Genomic DNA, 24,490 nt, shown 5'->3' with positions numbered 1-24,490 from the left:
TATTTTCATTATGGTCCTAGGAAAATTTTCATAGAGAAAATTTAAGCAGGATAACTGTTGGCTAAGCTTTAAGACTAGTTCATTACTAGAAGAGGTTTGAATGTTAAAATAGTTTTTAACACACATCAACATGCGCATAATTCAACATTTAAAGCCACAAATAGTTTCTTTGACTAGGTATATAATTATTAATTATTTTAAGGTTAGCTTCGGTGAATATCTGTTAGCATAACTACAATATGTATTAAATACGACTATTTATATTTGGTTCAATATACCTGATGGACAGAAACAGTCATCGCCTTTGTCTCCCTTAAGTCCGAGAAATCCTGGGCGTCCGGATCTACCAGGATCACCGACTTGACCAGGGCGACCCGGTGGACCGTCTTCTCCAGGTGGACCAACACCATGTACTCCATGCCCAGGATAACCAGGTTGACCCATATAACCAGGTTCGCCTCGGTCCCCTCTTATACCCGGTATGCCATCCATGCCCGGTTCACCATCTTCCCCTATAGGTCCTACGACTGTTGATCCTTTGAATCCTTTGGGACCCATAGGTCCCGGAAATCCAGTGGAACCCATTGGACCCCGACGACCTGGTAATCCCTTGTAACCATCGTTTCCCGGTTCCCCTTTAGGCGAGGCTCCTATTGGTCCTGGTCTGCCAGGAATACCTCTAACGCCAGGTATGCCCTGTGGGCCCACTAATCCGGGTAACCCAGGAGAGCCATCTGAACCAGCGGCGCCTTTAGGTCCCATAAAACCGATTGGTCCCTGGGGCCCTATCGAACCTGGTAACAGTGGTTCGTTTAATCTTTCATCATATATTCCTGGTTCGCCCATTGGTCCCTGCTCGCCCGGTCTTCCAGGCATTGCATCTTCCCCTTTCGGCCCAGGTAAGCCATCTTCACCGTCGGGCCCTTCATATCCAAGCCATCCTTTATCTCCTTTTAATCCAGGAGGGCCCAAACTACCACGATGTCCAGGTTTTCCTCTAGGTCCATCGACTCCTTGATCTCCTTTATAACCTTGCGGTCCATTAACTCCGTAAGATCCCTTTAAAATGAAAACAATATTATAAACAAAAATTTATACCTATTACTGAGGTAAAATCCATGAATTTAACTCGTTTACAATTTTCTCTTTTATGTTTCTAGTCAATTTCCAACAACCTTCATAAGTAATCACTTAGGAAGGTACAGAAAACAAATGATAATTTAGTCTCATGTAGAGGAGGTACTACATTATAATAAAAACTCACGTGTGCGCCTTCGGAACCTCGTTGTCCTTTAATACCTTTAACGCCTTGAGGACCCCGGTATCCTTTGTCACCTTTATTTCCTTTCGCTAATATAGTAACGTTTTGTTGAACTTGATCGATGTAGATCACTCTAGCTGGCCGTCCAGGTTCTCCCACTTCTCCGGGATTTCCCTTTTCACCTTGTGGTCCAAGAACATCGTCACCAGGATCTCCTCTGTACCCAGGATCACCTTTGTATCCCATAGGACCCTAAAAGGTTTAAATTTACAGAGATAGGGAACACCCTTCACTTTCTTTTGGACATCGAAACTTGCTATTTTGGATAACTAACGAAAAGTACTATTAATTAATAATTTTCATTTGCGGAAAGTATATATATTAAAGTATTCTTTCCCGAGCGTCATAAATTTATTTATGGATGATATCGCACAAGTTAGGTAGAAGTTATAAATATATATAATAACTTAAGGTCAATACTTGGCGTTAGAAAACGGTGATATTTAGCATAATATGGTGAAGATGAAAAAGGTACAAACCTATCTCGCACGTTGCATGCGATCTTCTTCAATTGAAAAATAGTATAATTAGGTTGGTGAGGAAGAATGATTACACCCTCTAATGTATATAATAGTTTCATATTATAAACAAATAATAATAATAATATTATCTATAAATATATATGATTACACATTTATTTTTCAAAAATCCATTTAAACAGGCAACTATAAATATAAATTTTCATTTTTAAAAGTTAATAATAATTAATATCTAGTCTATTTATGAATAGTAGTTTTTTGAACACATATCGCATATGTGTATGGTAGGTATTTTATTCTTGTATAGTAAGAAATTTTTCAGTCTTATCATAATCTAAATCTAGTAGCCACTTATTTATTACTTTTTTTACAATTATGGGAAGAGAGTGAGCCAATGGAAGAACCTTATTGCATTTATTGTACAAATAACTACCCAGGAAAGCGAAACAATTGTTAGAGAAAGTTGTGCTTCGCATAGAAATATGTTATACTACATTTTTCCGACGTTTATCTTTTAATTTTCGTAGAATATTAGGGTCTATTCTCTTACGCTGCTTTAAAATAACCTTTTGTATAAATAACTACCTTACTGTGAGAACTTTAGTTTCTTTAAATAACGTATTAGGGGGAAATATCGAGGTAGAAAAGAACTAACTTTGAGTACCGCCCTCTGTGCTCGTTCCTACTTAAGAAGCTGGGTTTTTGTTACTCCTCGCCAAAAATCAATACAATATGTCAATAATGATTCACATAAGGTATGTTATAACATTTTCAATATCTTAGTTTCGGCCACGTGACGAATATTTTTTAAAAATCACTTTTAGCTTACGGATTCTACCTGTTAGTGTATTTATGTGATTATCAAATAGGAGATGTTTATCACGGTTACACCTAAATATTTGATACTATCAGGTTTTTCTAAATAGTGACAATTACATATACTTCTGGTATTTGAATTAAGACACAAAACAGAATGTGCGTTAATGCTGAACTTTTCTAGACAGGGTTGTGTGCGTTCCGAAATTGAGATCATGAAGTACCTATTTAGTTTTCGTAGCATTAATGCACAAACGACTATCGTGCAACCAGGACAGGACCATATCGAAACCCTGTAGAGTACTATAAAAAACTGTTTCCCAGCTATTACCCCAGAATAGAAGACCCACGTCATCAGCTAATGATATAAGTTTACCGTTTAAAATTTTCAGATTACATATTTGATTTATATATGAAGGTATCTATATATATAAAAAAGTGAGTGGGTATGTTACGTATAACCGGCTGGACCGATTTCAATGAAACTTTCACGATTCAATGTTCGATGACGATCGGAGCACTCCTATTTTTGAACTGTCGAACTGTCAAATACAGCTTTTATTTACTATGATGATATTCTATTGTTGGGTGATAATGATCTTCACCCGCTCGAGAAGAGCATAGAAGAGAATGAATACGGAGAGAAATAAATGATTTAATATATTATGAGACTTAAATTAAAAATTTAATGATGTAAGTTTATTGTTTAAATACAATAAAGCAAAATCTAGCCCGGCGAAGCGGGCTGGGTACGCTAGTATTCTATAAATTTAAAAACTTTGTGAGTAGCACTAGCGGGTAGTCGATGAGTACGCTTACACTAAGATAGTGCTAGGTACCAATGAATAATATTCCATATTGTATTAGGAAATCGTTTGTAATTTATATGATTATTCTGAATGTGTGATGTATATATTTGAGTCTGAAAGTTTGGAATGTGAATATGTATGAGCATTTGACTGTTTAAGAGTTATAATGTAAGTATTTAATACTATACAAGAAAAATAAATAGAACTTGTACATGAGTGGTATATAGGCTAATTCCTACCATCTTTCCGTAATTTTAAAACGAACCTGATCACCTTCATCCCCAGGCATTCCACTATCGCCTCTCCATCCCATGGGTCCTCTAGGTCCAAGAGATCCGGGGCGCGCAGTTTCCCCTTGTTCTCCTTTTGCACCTCTGGAGTTTACTCCACCATCACCAGCTAAACCTTGTGATCCTTTCTCCCCATATGGACCCGGCTGTCCTCTATCACCGGGTATACCTTGGGGTCCGGTTGGTCCCATAGCACCGTCTATACCGCTACATCCATCTAGTCCTGCGAATCCTCGCACTCCTACGTATCCTGCAGGACCCTTTATCAAAACGAAAAAAAAAAAATCTTAGATAGTTACTTAACTAGCTGAACTAATAAGAAATAGTTAAGCGCAATTAATTTTTTTCTTTAGAGTGTTTCTGTTTTTGTAAATTTTGGCAAGTAAACTACAAAAATATTGTTTAAATCATTAAAAATTTTACCTGTGGTCCTTCATTTCCTCTTCTTCCATATGGACCTTCTATTCCCTGGAATATTTAAAAAAAAATTAATAAAATTCTCAAAAAAAACTCATAATAAGTGATGGCGACAACTCTTTGTACAAATATGAAAAATATTGCTGCCAAAAATATTGTACATGATATCGTCCTTTCCTTTATCATTGGTGAGGGGAAAAGGCACTCCTTCTGTTGCTTAGCATGTTTAACTAGGAATAAAAGACATGGACAAAGAATGTGGACATCGGTGGTATTCACCTCAGTGACTCGGAGAGTACGTTAAGCCGACAGTCCCGGTTACTATCACTAACTATGAATATAATCATAAAGCCCAGCAATCTGCATTGAAGCAGCGTGGTGAATCTATGTAAAACCATTTCTCCTATGTGAGAGCAGATAAACGTTAATGGGATAAAGCTGACTAAACTACTTATAGTTAATCATCATATCAATCCATTACCGGCTCATTACAGGGCACGGCTCCTCCTGCAATAAGAAGGGGAAGGCCGTAGTCAATTCCACCAATCCGCTGGCCCAGTGCGGATTGGTGGACTCCACAAACCTTTGAAATCTTTATAAAGAACTGTCAGGCATGGAAAACATCGTGGGGAAGCCTTCCTCACGATGTTTTCCTTCACCATTGAAGCAAGTGATATTTTGCGCTGGGAATCGAACTCGGCCCCCCGAAAGTGAAGTCGAAGCCCTATTCATAGGGCTATCACCGCTTCTATAGTTAGAAGACACATGTTATCATACCCGTTCTCCTTTATCTCCGGGATCTCCCCATTCGCCGCTGTCACCCGGGCCGCCAGAAATTCCCATGCGTCCTTCAGGTCCATCCTCACCGTATTCACCCCGAGGGCCAGGTATTCCTGGAGAACCTATGCTGCCATAGTCCCCCTTTATTCCATCGCAGTTGCATAATGTCTGGTTACACACGACCTGCCAAGTAATAATTTAATTATGTACTTTTCGATGTTACTATCTAGATAAAATCACGACCAGTTTATTTGCTATGCCTTTATTACATAAAAGAGAAAGTACCCTTAAATAAAAATTGCTGACGTCAACAATTTTGCAGCTTAGTTTTCTATATCCGCTTCAAGCGTTGAAAAGTCTAAAAACATGTTCAAACATGTCACAGTACCGCTCGTAAATCGTAATTGTATCATTGTATTCATTTTTTATCATGGTCCTTCAGAAAGCGCTTTCTTCTATCTAATACAAAATATTATTAAACGTTTTTTTTACGTATAGGTATCTAAGAATTCGTAAGCAACCGTATAGCTTATTCTAAAACAGGTAGGTACCACATAAGCCTAATGAGTGATAGGTGGTAGGTAGGTGCCTGTACTGTGAAAGTTATTACCATATAACGACTGATCCAGAATATTTTACTGTTACTATAGCTTACGAACGTGCCTTATCAATAGGACCTCTGGCATAAATACGGCTGCTTGGGCAAGTGCAAGACCGTTGCACTTCCTTCTTTTTAATAGAACATATAAATTGCACGGTATTTTTAATCGCTAAATGAATGTACAGTTGATAGCTCAAAAGTTGCAAAAAACTTATGTGTGACTCTCACATATCTAATAGGAATCATTTTTGGATTCCGTGCCGAAATGATAAAAAGTAACCCTTATGGTGCGAGTTGCAGGTAATTTATTTCTTAAGCTGAGGGACGAAATTTTTAATAATTATAAAAAAATAGTGGGCCAAAATTATTCAAGAAAACGAAAATGGCAGCTATTTTATTTGTTTGTTTATTACAAAAACCTACCGTAAACTTTGGATAAGACTAGTAAGATATATAAACTGCTGAAATTTTTAGATGTCACAAAGTAACCTTCACAAGCAAAGTTAATTTGCGGTTTATACTTTGGCAATTTCACGGAACAGTGGACAAATAAAATAGTGACAACAAAGAATGAATTTAAATGAAACTTCGCATGATTTAAGGTCATACTACGAGGTAGGACTTAGGATATATTTTATTCTGAAATTCAGCTCAGTTTCTTTAGGAGACTCCGTCAAATGTTAACCGATTTAATTAATTATTTTTCTACTGGATAACTTATACTATTAATTTAGTTTAAATCAAATTTCGTGTCGATCTGACAAATATGATTGGTTGTGGATAGGTAGAAGACAGAACTCCACAGCGGACTATAGCAAACCTCTCCTTTAAGGCTTAACGATACTGAATACATGAAATGTTGTCACATTTATGAGGACTTCAGTGCTAGGACTAATTAAAAAATATTCTAAATTTTCGTGGTTATATAAAATAAAATATTAATTAATTAATTATATAAAATTCAAACTCCTCACTGACTGATAATCAACACCTAGCCTTATTCACTGGAGTTAGAAACTTGGAATTTTGACAGTAGGTTTCTGATTTAGGGTAGCCGCACACTAAGAAAGGATGGTTTGAAAATCCACCCGCAAGAGGTTTAAATAGGGGTTTAAAGTTTGTATGAAAGTCTGTAATTTTTCAAGTTATATCGACGAAACTTGGTTCTTTGGCTCCTAAAATAAAATTTAGAATTATTGTGTACCACAGTTTTTGGAAATTATAACCGCAAAGGGTTTAAACGAGGAATTATATACGACTGAAAAATCAATGCACAGCTTAAACCGCTGGTCCTAAACACCTACATTTTGGAGTGTGTAGGTATCCACTACGAAAGAATATCCTAAAATTTCACCCCTATACAGTGAAACCTCATGGGGTAAATACTTATAAAGAAGCTGTCTTTCGTCCGTTAAATATTGTTTGAAAAGTGGAAGGTTTAATATTGAAAGAGAACACAAATAATTAATTTTTATTTTTTGTCTTCCTATCTAAGGATTTAAGTGCAATTTAGTATACTTACTTATAGCTGGAACTTTGGGTTAACATTTATGCCAATTTTATGCCAAAAAACCGTAGGTTCCTTCGCGATCTCAACTGATTTTATAAGATCTGTTTTTATTGGAAAGGTTGCATCAGTTTAGCTTTGTCCAAATTTGGTTAAGATCTGAATAGAATTCCTCGGCAGACAGACTCAACCTACTCTCTTTAGACTTAACATTGCTTTATATATAATATTATGAATAAATAAATAAAAATTGCTTTATATGTTTACACATTCCATACTTATATGACGGGGTGACCTTTAGTCAGCAAACTTTCAGCATACAAGTCAACTAAGAGTATGATTTTTATTTAACGATTACTTTTTGTACTCCTTAATTTAACGATTAATTTTTGTAGTTGATGATACGCAAAGTACGCTTAATTCTCTTTCCAACATGCAAATTTGGTCACCCATCCATTAACCGACTTCAGTCAATGCTACTCAACCCGCTCAATCGACAATTTTCCATGCTGCACATAAGTCACAAATCTCTCAATTATTATTAACAGTAAATTGTGACAGGGAGCGAAACATAACAGGTGAGATGAAACTGTGGTAGATATTATTGATTGCGCAAGTTTGTCTGTAGGTATGTTTGTTTATTATTTGTTTGGCTCAACCTTCGCTTACCTTGATGGAATTTGGTACAAAGGAAGGATAAAGACATAGGATACTTTGTATCCCGAAAATGCACAGGGGAACAGTTGATGGTAAAAAAAGTGTTATTCTTAAAGGGCTTAGCAGCAAAAGTCATCTTTAGAAAATTTTGAATAAATATAACATCCTAGATTACCACATCCCATTGCATAATTTTATAATTAAAGCCCGGATGAATAAAGTGTTCATACGCGTTTCTTTAAAAACCTAAACAAACGCGGACAAAGTCGCGGGCAAAAGCTAGTAGATAATATGTGAGTGTGTATACTTATTATTTACGCGTATGATCTAATTTGGATGTAACTATGTCAACTGAGGACATATTCGTAGTGTAATACGAGGAATTGAGTATAAGAAACCATCAAAAGCGAGAGCATGTTTGCCGTAACGAGCGATATCAATTTATCCAATTGTAATTTATAAGTAGGTATCCATAACTATGATTGTTACAGACAATGCTAGGTACTTTTGGACCTGGTCTTCACAAGTTGAAAAGCTCTATATAAAAATACAATATTACTCGCGTGTGAATTATACAGCAAAGAGGTTCAAACCAAGAATGAAATTTTACGAAACTTGGCCTAAGAACTGTGAAGCGTTCATACGTAGATAGATAGTACTAGATACTACCATAATTTTCCATTTTTTTCTTGTCATTTATATTACACACGCGTCGATAACATTGGCCACTTTAATAGCAAAATCGGGGCTCGAGGGGCTCCGGGCTTAAACAAAAATACCCTATATTTTGGTTTATTAATAAAACTATATCAATTTAAACACTTGTTTATTAGATAAGGTATTTTTTTAATTTTTGCAAGCAACGGAGCTCGGAAGAAAATAGTGCAAACACCGTCACACACTATATTCATTCTAACATTTTTGACTGTTCTGTAGTTATAACAGCAAAATTAGTTGATGATCTGATAATCATATAGTAAAAATATAATAATAATTATTTATTGTTCAATTAAACATAGATAGAAGTTATATATACATGTATATATATGAGTTATAACTATAATAAAGGTATAATTTTATTATAATCAGCTATGGCTAAGCTAGGTTAGCAGAGACAATAATTCTTGAGTAGTTTTCCTGGTACTTTTTACAGCTACATTATCAGCATATTAAAATAATCGAATCGCAACCCGTGATATAATATGTATTATTGCGTAGTTCCGGTGGCCTTCCGGAACATCATCATCACTTTCACTTGACCAAATGGTGCATTTCGAAAGAAAATCCTTGAAAGTTACTATAAAAAGTACCTCAATAAGTCAATAGCTATAGGTGTGCGTTTATAATAGAAGACTTCCCTCGATATCTCAAGGGTCCTTTGAAGTATATATCGTTTTAAACAAAAAATAATAGTTTTGAAGAAAAAAAAAAACGGGTCTGAAATAACAAACATACAAAATACAACCGAAATAAGAAGGTTGGTAAGGGTGCATGATATTTCATAAGGAATCATCCTATTAAAATATTTAATCAAAAGGAGCATATTTATTTTTCCATACAAACTAATTCAAAACATTATAAGTTTTTACTTATGACAACCCTATTGAAGATGAAAGACCTACACGTGCATAGTACGACGCACGACGACGACTACAACCATACACACATCGCCACCTTACACGCTTACTTTGGGGTTGGGTGGCGATGTGTATCGTCGTAGTATAGTATATTTATTTATTTATAGTACCTACGGTAACCGACGCGTTAAGTGAGAGGAGTCACTTCTTGACTCCTGTCACTATACGCGTCACTTAATTTTACTTTTGAATTTTATGTAATCTGAATAAGTGAATGTATCTGATTTATTTCAGTAAAAAAATTTGGCAATAGTTTACTCAAAAGCTATTAGCGTTTCGGTTTCACAGATGAGTCTTAGAGACAGTAAATTCTAAAGTCTCTGAAGTATTATTTCGGTTTTCATTTACACGTTGTATATATACTTAAATATCCTATGGTAGGTAATCTTTGTATCTCATTCTTGAATTAAAATCTGTGGTGTAGGATTTATGCAAACATAGCGCATTCTTTTGAGTCAAATAACCAGTGGGCATGGATCTATGTACCTACCTCCTATGAACGTGTTAACCGGTCACATTATTTGAGTAGGTAAGGACAAATAACGAGTAATTTAAAGTAAAGTTAGTATTTTAAAATGTAAATTTAAAACTTAAAGAAACAAGCGTGGCAGTCTTCCTTCCTCGGACTACTGTCTCATAAAGCTCTACTACCTACCACTCAATAATATTAAACCGTGGAAAATATTAAACAGAAAATAATTACAAATAAAAACGGAATATAGGTATACGTTGCGTTGTTGTGGTCAATGGGTCACCAGTTTCCCTCTGTTTTCTAGTACCTACCATGGCAGTAAATGAGCTTACTGTACATGTTTAATTTTATAAAGTTTTATGTAACTATAATATCTCTTAAACCTATCGAGACACTAATCACCATGCAAGGTTAGCGTGAACAGAAGACAAACAGTTCTCAGAACTCCTAACGAGGTATATAATTTACTTGTCCATTTTCAAATCACGGCAACAGCACGGCTAGCAAGGGCAGGAGACAATTATATCCCCGGGGAATGGATAAAAATGTATCTTCTCTCACAGCTTTATTAACTCTCAGAGCACTGGCGCTCAAGTGGAAATAATATCCAAATAATATATTTGTAATAATAAAAAATCATCCCCATTCACGTTTCCGTGCTTTAGCAAGTGGACACGTTAATTATATCCCCTGACAGGGGATTTAATCGCGAGATATAATTTTTGTCTCCTGCCTGTACTAGCCCTGCAGGGAAAACGAGATGCGGAGAGTTACCACGTTTATGTTTCCATCCGTGCGCCCCTGCTCGGAAAGTGGATAAAACTGTGGATAGAATGAGAAGATAAAAATTGTGTTGTTTCCCCGTGAAGCAAAAACATCTCCTGCCCATGCTAGCCGTGCTGGGACATTTAGCACTTCCTTTCTTTTAAGATAGGTCATCATCATCATCACTTCGACCTATTGCCGACACAGCTGCTGGATAAAAGGTCTTTTGTAGGGAGTTCCAAAATCCACCACGGGCCTGGCCGCTTGTTTAGAGTGGCTCGTTTGATGTCGTCTGTCCACCTCGTTTGGGGCTGTTTAACGCTACCATTTACCACACGTTTACCAGTGCGGGGTTCGCATCAGTTCTCCGAGCTATGTGCACCGTCAAGTGCCACTTCAAGCTTCGCGACTCGTTGACCTTTGTCGGTAACTGTATTGGTCCTCATTTCTAATATGACCGTAGGGATACTCCGATCGACCGCTAGGTGATCTGAGCCTTCTTATGAAGCCAATAGTAAGGGACCACGACACATCCGATTCTAGTAGGTATATGATACACCAATTAACTTAGTAGTAGGTATTAGATGGTAATTATGGATCGTGTCCGCGACCATTTATTTGTATTTTGTATTTTGAATTGCTTTTCAATGTTGCTATCCAATGACGGCACTATAATGTGGTAGGTATTACAGCACCAGGCGATTATAGAACGGGTGAGTCATTAGTTGCAATTCAAGGAACGGGCTGGATAAACAATCATTGCAGTGTCCCAGGCGATAACGGCCATTCGCACATCCCGCGCGCGTCCGCCCAGCCCCGCGCCCCGTGCCCACTACCACGTGCAAAAACCATAAAAGAACACATTTTATAACAATTAAAGTAATTAATGACGTAAGTATTTTTATTGCAAAACAAAAGTGTGTCATCTAAGCTCATGTTTAACTTTGATATTTCGTATGATTTTAGACAAATCTCTAGTCTAAACTAAAATTACATATCTAATATTTAGTCATGCTATCCTTTATACAATGTTTCCTATAGAAAAATACGGCACAATTTTCAGATCTTGCATTTTAGTTTAGCATAGAGATTTCTGTTGAACACTGGCACGATTTGTAGGATTTGCAAAGCTCCATAATATTACACTCACCTACTACAATTAGATGATAGTGGTATATCGATAGATATAAGACAACTGATATAGCAAAACTCTGGCTTGAAATTACATAAAAACTTGTACTGTTGACGTAATTTGAGATATAGTAGCGCGGTTATTAAAAATTTTGTAGTATTGGGTAGGTACTTACAAAAGCAAGTTACGTAGTAACGTTTAGGCAAGTAGGTAGGTACGTTTATTTCTGGCTTTCGGTGGCATTTTGAAATGACGATAGTTCAAGTTCTACCTAAGCTGAATAAGCACTTATTTCTATTAGCAAGTTGCTCCAGGGGATTATGTTATTACTTTTTCTCTGTGATTTATGATATTTTATTTTTATAATTAATACTGGATGAACCAAGTAGACATCCCACCTGATGGTAACCTTCGCCTATAAACAGAAGAACACTTCGCAGGGCATGCAAGAAACACATCTTGCAAAGTGTTGCCCTGTGTCCACCAATCTGAGGCGTAGATATAAAGCCTAATGCGCCTGTAATTACACCGGCAATCACGCCTTTAAGAACGGAACATAACATTGCGACCATGCTGCTTAGCGGCAGAAATAATGCTTCTCTCTGCCGCTAAGCCGCATGGTCTCAATAGTAGTTCTTCCCCCACGAGCTCTGTCACAAAAAGCTCTACTATTACTTGAAAAAAACGTTTAGCTTCATAGCACAAAGCTGAAAGGTTATTTTATCATGATCATTATTAACCAACTACAGGGCACGGACCTCCTACCAGAATAAGAAGGGATTAGATTAGGCCGTAGTCCACCACGCTGGCCAATTCCGTATCGGCATAGTTCACACACCTTTGAAAACAATATGCAGAACTCTCAACTATGCAGGTTTCTAAGAGATTTTTTCCTTCACCGTTAAAGCAAGTGATATTTTAATTGCTTTAGAACGCACATAACTCCGCAAAGTTAAAGTGCGTGCTACGTATCGAACTCGTTACTCTCAAATCTTAGTATAACCACTAGTCTACAGGGTTACACAGTTTTTAAAAAGGTAATTTAATGTTGATTTATTTAGATTACTTAACTATATTTAATTTAGGGAACATTTCACACGAATGAAATAACTCCTGCAGCATCTCTGGCCGACCTAGGAGTCGAGGGACTAAATTCTAACGCCACCCCTATGACAGAGGAGGTTTGTGCCCAGTTAATAGTGTGTTATTGGCTATGTACGCTAATTTCATACCTTAAAACAACGGTTAACAGCGACAAATCCTATATTACAAACCGAAACTGTGTCATAATTTCAAAAATTGTATTACTAGTAACGACATGCTGGTATTTACGAGCATGCTGTCGGAATCTGGTGACCTCGGCAACTCGTAAACGCGCCCCCATTACATCTTACCGGCACCAGTATCTAAATTAAATATCTATAACAAAAACGAAGATCGTGAATCACATAACTATCTTTAAATTTTCCAATGTCGGTGATGTCGGTTCCTCGGTGGCTCTTCTCATGTGTTTTCCAATCTAAGCCTCTGTAAGGGTTGGCATAACTTTGTCTAATGACAAGTTTTTACTATAAGAAAATTAACGAGACAAGATAGGTCATCATTACGCCAAGTTTGGAGAAAAGCTTGAATCAAATAGTGTTATATAGGTTAAATAAGTTCGAGAAAGCCCAAATTCTTTAATCACTCTATAATTTATTTGTTGTTTAGGAGTAACTTACAAAACATACTAAATCTATATTCACTGTTATGTACTTTCTATATAATTTAATACTTAGCAACGTGTTTTTCAGCATTATAAGAAGAATGGACAAACAAACAAATACACTTTTGCATTTATAATATTAGTTATGATTTTTCGTAGCGAGGCCTATCGATAACTCACTATGGTCTGAAAAGTGAATTTATGAAAATTAAGCTTAATTTGCTATACTCCGCGAAAAGCTAATTTTATGTAAAGTCGAGCCTGCACGGCACTGGAGATTACTTTAGGAACATAGACCTAAGAGGCTAAGACCGTCAGTTTGGGCTGGTAAGTAATATTTTTCTGTTCGTGCATCATCATCATCGTCAAGCCATTAGCGGCTCACTACAGAGCACAGGTCTGTCTCAGAATGAGGATGTTTCCCTATACCATGTGATATTTATTTTTAATTAAAAACGCACATATCTTCGAAAAGTTAGAGGCGCGAGCCAGGGATCGAACTCGATCGCCCCGAAAGGAAATCCGAAGCTTTACCCAATAGGCTATCACCGCTTCGCTTTGTCATCATCATCATCATATCAACCCATTACCGGCCATTATAGGGCACGGGACTCCTCATACAGAGAGAAGGGGTTGCCGCCGTAGTTCACCACGCTGACTCTGCGCGGATTGGTGGACTCCACACACCCGAGAGAACATTATGGTTTCCATGGCATGCAGGTTTCCTCACGATGTTTTCCTTTACTGTTGAAGCAAGTGGTTTTTTAATTGCGTAACACGCACATAGACAACTTAGAAAAGTTAGTGGTGCGTGCTGGGATTAGAACCCAGAAAGTGTAGTTGAAGTCCCACCCACTTCACTTCAATTGCAAAATATTCTTCTCATATCTTTACCAACTAGTGAACAACCGCTTACCTATTCATTCGTTGTCTGTGTTGCTAATGGCAATGTAGGGATACTGTTAGTGACTGTACTAAATATAGACCAGGAATACGGTCGTACGTTCAACTGGCTTTTGTTACCGAACTGAAACTATTGACCTATTTCATTTTACTGGAAGTAAGTAATAATTTTCAGTGCATTGCACGTTGCCATAAAATCGGCTTGTGAATAGCGTCTCACATTATGCCTACATGCATTAATTATACCTAACTGCTGTGGTGACTGAAATCGGTGTCTACCTCTCTATTTATCATTCTAACATTTAAAATGTAAAAGACGTGTTTGTTTGTTTGTTTTTCTTTCACGTTACCACAGTTCGTAGTGTTTTTTTTACATATCACATTTTAAAATACTTCGTTCTTTATTTTAAGTAAGCTTACAACACAGGCTCTTCTGAAAATTCAAGTCTGTAGAATTGATGCGACTCTACCACCGTGTCGTAATCCAGATTCGAAGTTGAAAAGAAACCCCGTATATAGTATTTCTAAAGATTAACGTTTTATAAGTACTGTTACATACTTTTTATATCAATGTTGTGTACAGATGAAAGCGGGAGGGCTAGCACAAAATTGCCCAACTCCTAACGGAGTTTTTGTACTTCTTTAACTAGTTTTAAATATTGTATTAACAGTACGTAAATAACAACGTAAGTAACGCGGTATGGGAGTATTAACGAATATATACCTACAACTTACGCAAATAGTTCTTTGCAAAAGCTAGTGTTACATAAATAAATAATGTTCCTTTTATTAATTACCTAAGTATTATATTTTTCTTAGTTTAAAGTGCGCGTTGATGGATGGCTTAAAAGGTTCTCTGAGCCATTTATAAAAAAAGTAGGATAAATTAGTATAAATTAAAAAATAATACCTTTATAATACATAAGCACAAAAATTGCACAAAAAAATTAAAAAAAAAGTGCAACGTTTATTTCGTTTTATGACGCGTTTAAGTTTGCAACGTTCGGAAATCGATTCCGTTCATGTCGCGCTTTCTGAAAATCATGTTGAATGATGACTTTTTCCGTTAAAATCAGAATTAAAATAGAGGAACAGGGATATTCACTCTAGGGTTCAATGTTCTGTGTTTGTATACGTCACGGCGATAAAATATCGACTCATGTGTTGTCCGAGCATTGACAGGACGATTCACCCCGGAATAGAGTCGCGAGATGGCCGATCTACTAATGGACACAATAAAATATTACTTTTCTTCTACTTCAAGATAAGGGGGATGATAAGTTATATAGGTATATCATTTCATATACCTATGAATATCTGATGATAACTCGTCGGCTGGTTGGTCGAGTGGTTATTATATATTAATAAATTAAAAAATTTGTTTATTACTTGATTTTACGGTGAAAGAAAACATGTTAAGGAAACCTGCACGTCTGAGAGTTGTGTAGGAGTGGATTACGGCCTAACGCTTCTCAATCAAAGAGGAGACACGTACTTGGTACCCTCACTTTTATGAACGTGGAAGTCCGTACCCAGCACAGCAGCATAGATTTAATTTAGGATTTTGACTGTTTTTTTAAATAAACAAAATTTAAAAAAAAAACCATCTATGCCTTGAATTGCTGTTGCTTGTTGCTACGGTAGTCCAAGTGTGAAGACTTGACTTAAGACTTTAAACTCTGAAAAAAGGATTTCAGAAAACGTCTATTGCCTTTAACTTCGCAATTCGTTGAACTACGTCAGTAACTTTGGTTCTTTTACGAATCTAAGAAGTTCGGTTTGATCACGTAGCCGATAACTCCGAGCATAACTTTCCCCTACCCCTATTGATTGGCTTTGAGCCGTCTCATCAGCACTATACTACATATTCACCCAAAACCAAAACGAAGGCCAAAATCGAGGGAACAAGTGCTCACGTTTGATCTTAAGCATATATTGTTCGATACTTGAGAACTTGTTCTTAGCTTAATACTTTCCTTAGACGCGCTTTATATATTGTATGTAATATATGGAACAACATAACAAAAAAATAACAATTCAGGTCGAATTGATAACCTCCCCCTTTGGAAGTCGGTTGATAAGTAGATATATTGACAGCGCTTTTCCAAGAAGTCTAATCTCGGGGTCATTATGGCATTCAGAAGATATGAAATCGTGGGAGTTACAGTATCATTATTTCGGCAATAATTGCAAAAATTGTATTATGTATATGTAACGACAAGTTGATAACGGTTTCCCGTCGGTCTGATTACAGATCCTGCCGTTTATGCCACGACCTCGTTACGAAAGCTTTGTCAATGGCCGCTGATTTTGACCTATTTATATCATCGATAGTCCGTACTGTTCTAAATTCTGATATAAATCTTTGGCTCATTTAAGTATTTACTAGGAAAAAGATTAGGCCACCTAATAGAAACATAGGTAAACGAATTACCATGATGTGAAAAAATATGAAAATTTACGTTGTTGTAGGACTAGGTAATCTACTATCTAGGTATGTATTTTACATGTTTCAGTTAGTCACATAACATAATAAGGTTTAAATAACTATAAATTTATTACAAAATAATTAAATATTAAAAATTAAAAAATTCTAATTTTTAAATAAGTACCTATAACTATAACCTAAAATAAACTATTTAAAAACTAAATAAAATCTAAAACGTCCTCGAAACCACCGCAGCGAGGCACAGTTCCTAAGATGCTGGCAGCATTTCCCCTCTGGACGGCCAAACTAATTCGTTGGCCAAGGTAACTGCCCGCTCTAGGATCACCGGTAGACTCGATAACCCTTTTCGATAATTCTTTGAAAAGGGCTCTTGCCTCCGGACCCCACGGTCCCAAAGTCTCTACACCAAAAGGCACAAAAATGAAGCTGCTATCCAGTTTAATATTTATTAGTACCTATTGCTTTAGTAATGGTAATGGTGGCAGAAAAATACATGTGTCATATTGAGAAGTGTCTGTTCGTTTTTCAGCCTGTCAGGTTTCTATAATATCTAAACTAAGTAACAATCATCATCATATCAACCGATGAACACTTCTGGACATGTGTAATTTGTAGAGATTTTCCAAATCATCGGTCTCGTGTCGACGACTTGCTGCGACTTTTTGGATTTTTTGGACGTCTATCCACGTGGGGAAACGAATACTACGCTTTCGGGAAGTACGGTATCGCTTCTTCAGCAATTCGGGACTACAACGTATATCGGTCTACAGAGCTATATGCCCTGCCTAACGCCACATCAGGTTCGCAACTCGCTAAACTATAAATCGTCGGTGATTCTTGCCCTCGTTACATAGAGTCACTCCGACCTTAAAAATATCCTTCAAAAGGTAGTAGAAGGAATTGGAAAGCGCTTCGGTCTGCATTTTGAGGGGGTAACAGTTCCATCCCCAACTCGCACCGCTATCTTTTTGGAGTTATGCACATAATATCGTTCGGTGACGAAAAACATCGTGAGGTAAACTACATGCCTAAGAGTACTGCATAATGTAATCAAATGTCTTCCAATCCCCACTTGGTCTCCGCAGTGGACTATGGCCTTTCTCATTCTGGAAGGAGACCCGTGCCCTGAAGTGCGTCGGTAATAGGTTGATAGTGATGATGCTTCAAAGATGTTTTTGTGGGCCCGTGTTTGAACCTTTGAAAGATCTTACACCGAGGATCTCTTCAACTTAGTGTTGCTGAAGGTACATATTTGAAATCTTATACGATTTTTTACGCTATTTGCTCATAATATAAATATTTTCATAACTAAGTATCTGTCTATCAAATGTTACATTACTTGTTCAAACGCTGTAAGTAGGCTTTGTTTGCATTATATCTACTTCGTTGTATACATAGACCTGAGAAAAAAGTGCAAGGAAAAAAAAAGCATTTACTTGTATACTATGTATATAACAAAAATTATATGCTTAGTTCAGTTAATGAGACAGATTTAAAAAATTATGAATGTTTTTTTAGGTCACGAGGCTATAGAATGATAATTGTGTTGCCAGTCGGAGGTCCGGATAAAAACTACATGATAATAGAGCAAAGGTTACGGTAACATCAGATTGTCGAATTCAACAAGTACACGAGGTACCTATCTCCTATATTTATTTATACAATCTACGCATTTTAGCATAAGATAAATTTTATAATTGCTATTTCGTAAGTTATCTTTGAAAACGACCCCTTAAAGAATAATGCTGTGAGATAATTCGGTGTATATGATATCTATTAATAAATAATAGGTTATCTGATCGATTTCCGAGAAGTAGCATTTGGGTCGACAGCTCGTCATATCTATATACCACATATAATATCCAATCTATTATAATAAGTACTACTTTAATATTACGGTCTTATATTATTTAGAGACCGGTAGTAATTTTGCTAAGCAATTCATTCGTACAGTTTCATTAAACAGATTCTAAGACAAAAAAAAGTACTATATCGGGCTTCCATACGAGCACATAAAATTACGAAAATTACTACTTTACCTTTTATAGATTTAAAGGTAATTCTGTAACTTTAGTATCTATTTACTTCAATTATTTATAAATTTAATTAGATAAACTGCAAAGTGCATTTCAATACACTGCTTAGCTCCTTCTAAGTTATAATAGAGATTATTTGTAGTGTTTGTATATGTTATAAGATGTTTAAAGATCGCTAACCATGCTCTAAGATTCGAGTCCTATATTTTTACGAACTAAGTATTAGCTAAGTACTGTTAAAAGTGTCATGATTAGTACGTTGGTAGATTAGGTATCCCATTATAAGAATTAACTTAAGATCGAATGATCTTAAGTTATTATACCATCCAAGGGATCCAAGGTAGTATCAATTCCTGTGATCACTGTGTTCTACGAGTATATGAGGCCTTACTGGTCAAAAATAGTCTACTTAAAAGTCTGCAAATGATTGCAGACTATGATAGTGCTATCTAAAACTTGGTTATAGCAATCCATACCTAAGCACTTTCAATCGTTCAATTAGTATATCATTAAGAGTTTTCTAAAAACTTACGGTTTAATAAAACCTTTGAACGTGTTGTTTTAATGAAGATGATATTATATACCTAACTACTTAATTAAAAATAATTATTGTACTTATGTCTTTGTATCACAAACATTGATGTCATCACATAAATGTTTTTGATACAAAGATACCCTCTGTATATCTTATCATTGGTTTCGGTAACTTCTTAGCAGTAGTTTTGATGACTATTTAAAGGAGGTATCGGCTCATTCAATAAAACTTATCAAAACACTTTATTTATCCGTATAAGTAGTATATTAACCTATGACACCTGCGGTCTTCATTATCTACTTATTTCTTTATCAATCAAGGATTTTCACATTTTGAAACCAAAATAGAATATTTAAGATAACATAATACACGCTTAGTATTTTGCGTGTACTTATTAGTACGTTAACTTATTTAATTATGTGGAACTTACATTCAAACTTTAGTCGGGCCAAATTAAAATGGACAAAGGTAATGCTGTAGCTTCGAAAGAGTAACCTAATTTGACTACTTTTCTTTATCGACTTTTGTATAAAAATAACATGCTATGTTTTTAATAACTTGTTGTATGTAAATGATATTTAGTCGAAAACTGTTTTAAAATATAAAAAAAACACTGTTTTAAAATATACATAAAACGAATGATTTTTAATTGTCCTACACTCAAAAGTTATCTAAGAAAAAAATTGCATTTGAGATTTCAGTCAGATATCATGGTTTTTGTAAATGATGATGAATGTATGAATATGATAATATTCTTGACAAGAGAAAGTGCAAAAAAATATTAAACAGTATAAACGTCTCTTTTCGCCCTTACGGAAGTGAATAATGAGGCTTGTCTCGGAAGGCTAAGTTCTGATCACTTGAGATGTAAATGAACTAGGTATATTTTTCCTGAGCTCTAACTTGAGCATTCCGTTTCGATAACTTATACGGAAAGTTCTCAAAGTATACCTATTGAATCTTGCTTTTGTCCTCGTTAACCCGAAAGAAGTTTTAATTCTATAGAATTACAATAACTTCTGCAATTCGTAATAGAAAGAATCATGCTAAGAATAGAAGATTTTTTTAACGACAACCCAGTCTACGCAACGTCCAATATCCATAGGAATAATAATAGGTTTAATAATACTACACCATTATATGTATTCAATGGAGTAGCATTGTGTGAGTAACTAGCTTCAGTTACATTTTTTTATTGAATGACATGTTTTGCGTAAAGTGATTCTTAGCATAACAGACTAGAGGCGTTATTGACGGAGACGGAGAGGACGGAGGAGGATGAAAGACTACTGTTTTGCCATCGAGCCTATTTCTATTCAAAAGCCTATTTAAATACAAATAGGCTCGCAAAATTAGTTGATTGTTTCTGTTTCGGGTGGACTGTAGCTGATAACCAGCATAAGGGTTGTAACAGCTTCACCAAGGGTAGGGCGAGCTCGAAGCTGATTGACATCGTTGGAATGTAAACTTTACGGCAAATACTCTAAGGCTCGGACCTCAACTTAGAGTAAGGTCGGGTAATTTAAGCTTGGTGGACTGTAGATTACTCCGTAAGCCCCCAGACCATGGTTGAGATCCATGTCTGGACAATGTTAGAAGTCCGGGACCTTGTAATTGCCAGCAATGACGCTAGGGGACGTTGTATCGGTGTGTCATACTTGAGATAAATTATCGGTCCGGGTCGTAAATGGCATGCTTAGGACTTCTCCTGGGGGGAACGGGATAGTATATAAATAAGTATTATTACAAATAATTTTATTTAAATTTAATTATAATTTATCAATTAGGTCTTAGGGCTTATATTGTGCCCCTAATCGTTATGAAATATCAAAAAAATATCAAAATATGTATTTAACGACAGAAAGTTAGGTACGTACAATAATTTATGTTCATGGGCGAAAGCTATGTTACTTTGAGTACGTATATATATATATATATAGTGAATTATTATTATATAATTATTACTATACAGTGACTTTGGAATGGCAATTTGTATGGAATTATAAGGTCTTAGTTTATTTCTTACTAGTTGTTATCTTTGATTTCGTGTTTAGTTAGATTTACTTAGGTACCTAAATATTTTAATTATTAAATGATGTTGCATTATAATTTAGTGTAAAAAATATATAGATAAATAACTATAAACAAAAAGTTGATTAAACAACCGACTTGCTAGAAACGGACATAAATTATTGATATCTGCATATCGTCTGAGAAAAGTACAGAAAACCTTTATGGGGATGGGTATATGCTTTTATCACATGATACTGAAGGTAAGGTATTATTAGATCTACCTTTACCTAAGTTTAAACAATGGTTACTATACGAGTGATGAATTCCTTAACGACAAAAATACTTGGAAGCAAGCCACTTCGCTCTCATCTCTCACAAAACCGAAAATATGAAATGATGTTGGAAAAGAGCAATCTGCTGAGTTTCGCGCCGGCTCTTCTAAGTGGAATCTGCCTTCCGAACCGTTGGTAGAGTCACTACAAACAGACTGACTCGACGTTTCAAAAGTCCTTATAAACTAGGCCTACTTGAAATAAATGAATTTTGAATTTGAATAATATTCCAGGCCATGGCGTCAATTTTATATAACAGTAGTAATTTGTGGCAAGGAGTTAAAAGTGTAAAAGGAGACGATAGATATACGAAGATAAGATCGTAGACGGTCCCAGGCACGGTCATTTGCGATGGACAACGTTGATTAGAAAATTGTGTTTGTCTATTTGTTTGTTTCATGTTTGAATCAACCTTCGCCGATTTTGATGAAATTTGGCGGAAAGACAGCTTACATTGCCCTTTTCACATATAGCAGCACTCTTGACTTTCTTCATTGTTCTTGGCCATTTTTTGCATACAGCTTTCCAGTGATAGACATTGCATAATTTTAAGCCTGAGCAGATAAACTATTCTTAACTTTTACATGTTACTTGTAGGTACACTATGTTCCTGTATGGTTCTTAGACATTGAAGCTGTATAAATATAATATATAATAAGTTTAATATATAATAAAGTTAACTAGTACGAACTATTTTTCGAGGCTCGTCAAATAGACCACAACAGGTTGCTGGGCAATTAGGGGTAATTTCAACCTATGATTTCCTAATTTTCGGGCGTTATTTTCTAGACAGCAATACATCATCAACTCATTACAAATGTCCCTTTCAGAATAAGAAGGGCTTAGGCCGTAGTCCACCGCCCTTGAGAACATTATGGATAACTCAAAGGCAGCTTCAGGTTTATTCTCGATGTTTTCCTTCACCAATAAAGTAAGTGATATATAATTGCTCAAAATAAAAACGCACATAGGTAACGAGGATCAAATTGGGATACCTTGTCCACAAGTCTATCACCGCAAGTCTACAGACAGCATCATAAGTCGATGCGAATCATGCCAAATCAACGAATTAAAAACCTCCTGAACCGCATGCCGTTCTTGGCTCCGTCATCTAACGTTCACTATATCATAGGCATACGCAGGCCTGATAATATTTCAGATTAGCGTTTCCTATAGGTTGCATCATAGCACATATATACATATTATAATATGTACAGTACCTACAGCATAAACAGTATTTGTTTACGATAGCTATATTATATACTAGCTGTTGCCCGCAACTTCGTCTGCGTTTGATTTTGTTTTTTGATGTTTCGTTAAATTTAGTTGTAATTCTAAAAAAATTAAAGTATTCAGTATCGCTAAGCCTTGAATGAGGGGTTTGCTGCTGTCCGCTGAGGAGTTATGTCCTCTATCTCCAACCACATTCATCAGATCTACACAAAGTTTGGCAAAATTAAACACATATTATAACCTCTGTAGTACATAAATAATTATTTATATCGGTTATGATTTGTCGGAGTTATGGTGTAAAATAGTCAAACTCCCAAAGGAACGAGCTCAATGTTGGGATATAAAGTATATTACTTCTAACACTTCCAAGAATATGTGTACAAAGTTTCATGAAAGTTTTTTCGTGAAAGCGTAATAAACAAACTTACATTGACATTTATAATATTAGTAGGGATAGGGATAGGGATAGGGATAGGGATATATTTATAATAGGTAGATAGTATAGTTGTCAATTGACGAAATGTGTTGATTTTTATTGTAACATTGAGTTATATGCTATAATTAATGTTTATATAAGCCTACCGCATTTTTTTTTCAATAGGTACACCTATTACAAATTTCTAGCTTAGCTAGCTTTCACAACACTAAGGAAATTATTTGAATATTTCAGAAGCATCTATAAATAGTGTTTTTTCGATTAAGTTTGGGTTTGTCTTTTAAAAATACAAGTGTTTATTATTTTAAGTCTAAATGCCAAATGAGACAAGTGCAAGAAGAAGAGAAGTTTAAAGGCCAAGATAAAATAGTTACATGTTGAGCAGCGTATAAAAGCTCTAACGTTTCATTTCTCTTGTTATCTGTAGAATTATAATATGGTCACTTTATGTCTATATAGAGAAACTTCCTTCCAGTTGAACAATAACATAGTATACCTAGTTAGTAAATTTAATAAAAAATAAATAAATCCTTAAAAAAATGTATACACCTACAGAACCTGTGGAATGAAGTTATTGACTCACACTTTTTGTTTAGACGATTTAAATTACCTTAACTTTAAAATGCTCCTAAAAATATTATTTATCTACAGCTTAGATCTAGATATAAGTTTGAACTTAAAAGTATCAGAGGTTCCATGTCCAGCTTCACTATTGTTATTATAAAGGTAGATACATTCGTTAGACAATACGACGATTTGCTTTTGATATTAATGTGATTTATACGCGCAGCTTCTAAACTAAAGAGGTATGAATGTTTTATTTAACTCTTTGTAATATTATGGTTAATTAGTATTTGTCTTAATAGCCGGCTAGCAATGTATTTCGTGAAAGCAGCGAACCCGTTGAAGTCTTTTAGATGAGAAGAAATAGAGTATTGTGAAATTCTAACTAGGTATATATAAGAAGAATACTTACAGCAGAAACTGGTGAGAGGATCCATTGAAACAGCAGCAGGGCGGCCGGCACGAGATGGATCGCAAAGAGGCGCGCGCGCGCCGGACCCGACATGGCTGCGCCGCACAACTACTGGTCGCGCGCCCTCGCACCGTTGGAGCCCGCAGCGCTGCTCCCGCACCGCCTAGGGGGGCGGGGGTGCCTGGCGCG

General features: G+C 35.9%; 1 protein-coding gene across 1 annotated transcript in view; it reads right to left on the bottom strand.

Annotated features, from left to right (window-relative positions):
* LOC120637452 (collagen alpha-5(IV) chain) overlaps window positions 1-24,447 on the bottom strand; it is a 35,963-nt gene extending 11,516 nt beyond the window's left edge. The window contains exons 1-6 of the mRNA XM_039909302.1: window positions 24,302-24,447; window positions 4,910-5,095; window positions 4,139-4,183; window positions 3,691-3,975; window positions 1,265-1,513; window positions 279-1,059 (exon numbers count right to left, since the gene is read on the bottom strand). Coding sequence (XP_039765236.1) covers window positions 279-1,059; window positions 1,265-1,513; window positions 3,691-3,975; window positions 4,139-4,183; window positions 4,910-5,095; window positions 24,302-24,394 — 1,639 coding nt within the window. The 5' untranslated portion in view covers window positions 24,395-24,447. The remainder of the gene's footprint in view (window positions 1-278; window positions 1,060-1,264; window positions 1,514-3,690; window positions 3,976-4,138; window positions 4,184-4,909; window positions 5,096-24,301) is intronic.
* Between the last annotated feature and the right edge of the window lie 43 nt (window positions 24,448-24,490).

Source organism: Pararge aegeria, chromosome 3 (genome assembly GCF_905163445.1).
Source record: "Pararge aegeria chromosome 3, ilParAegt1.1, whole genome shotgun sequence".
Classification (NCBI taxonomy): domain Eukaryota; kingdom Metazoa; phylum Arthropoda; class Insecta; order Lepidoptera; family Nymphalidae; genus Pararge; species Pararge aegeria.
The sequence above is the reverse complement of the archived record's forward strand: the minus strand, read 5'-3'. Positions and strand labels throughout refer to the sequence as shown.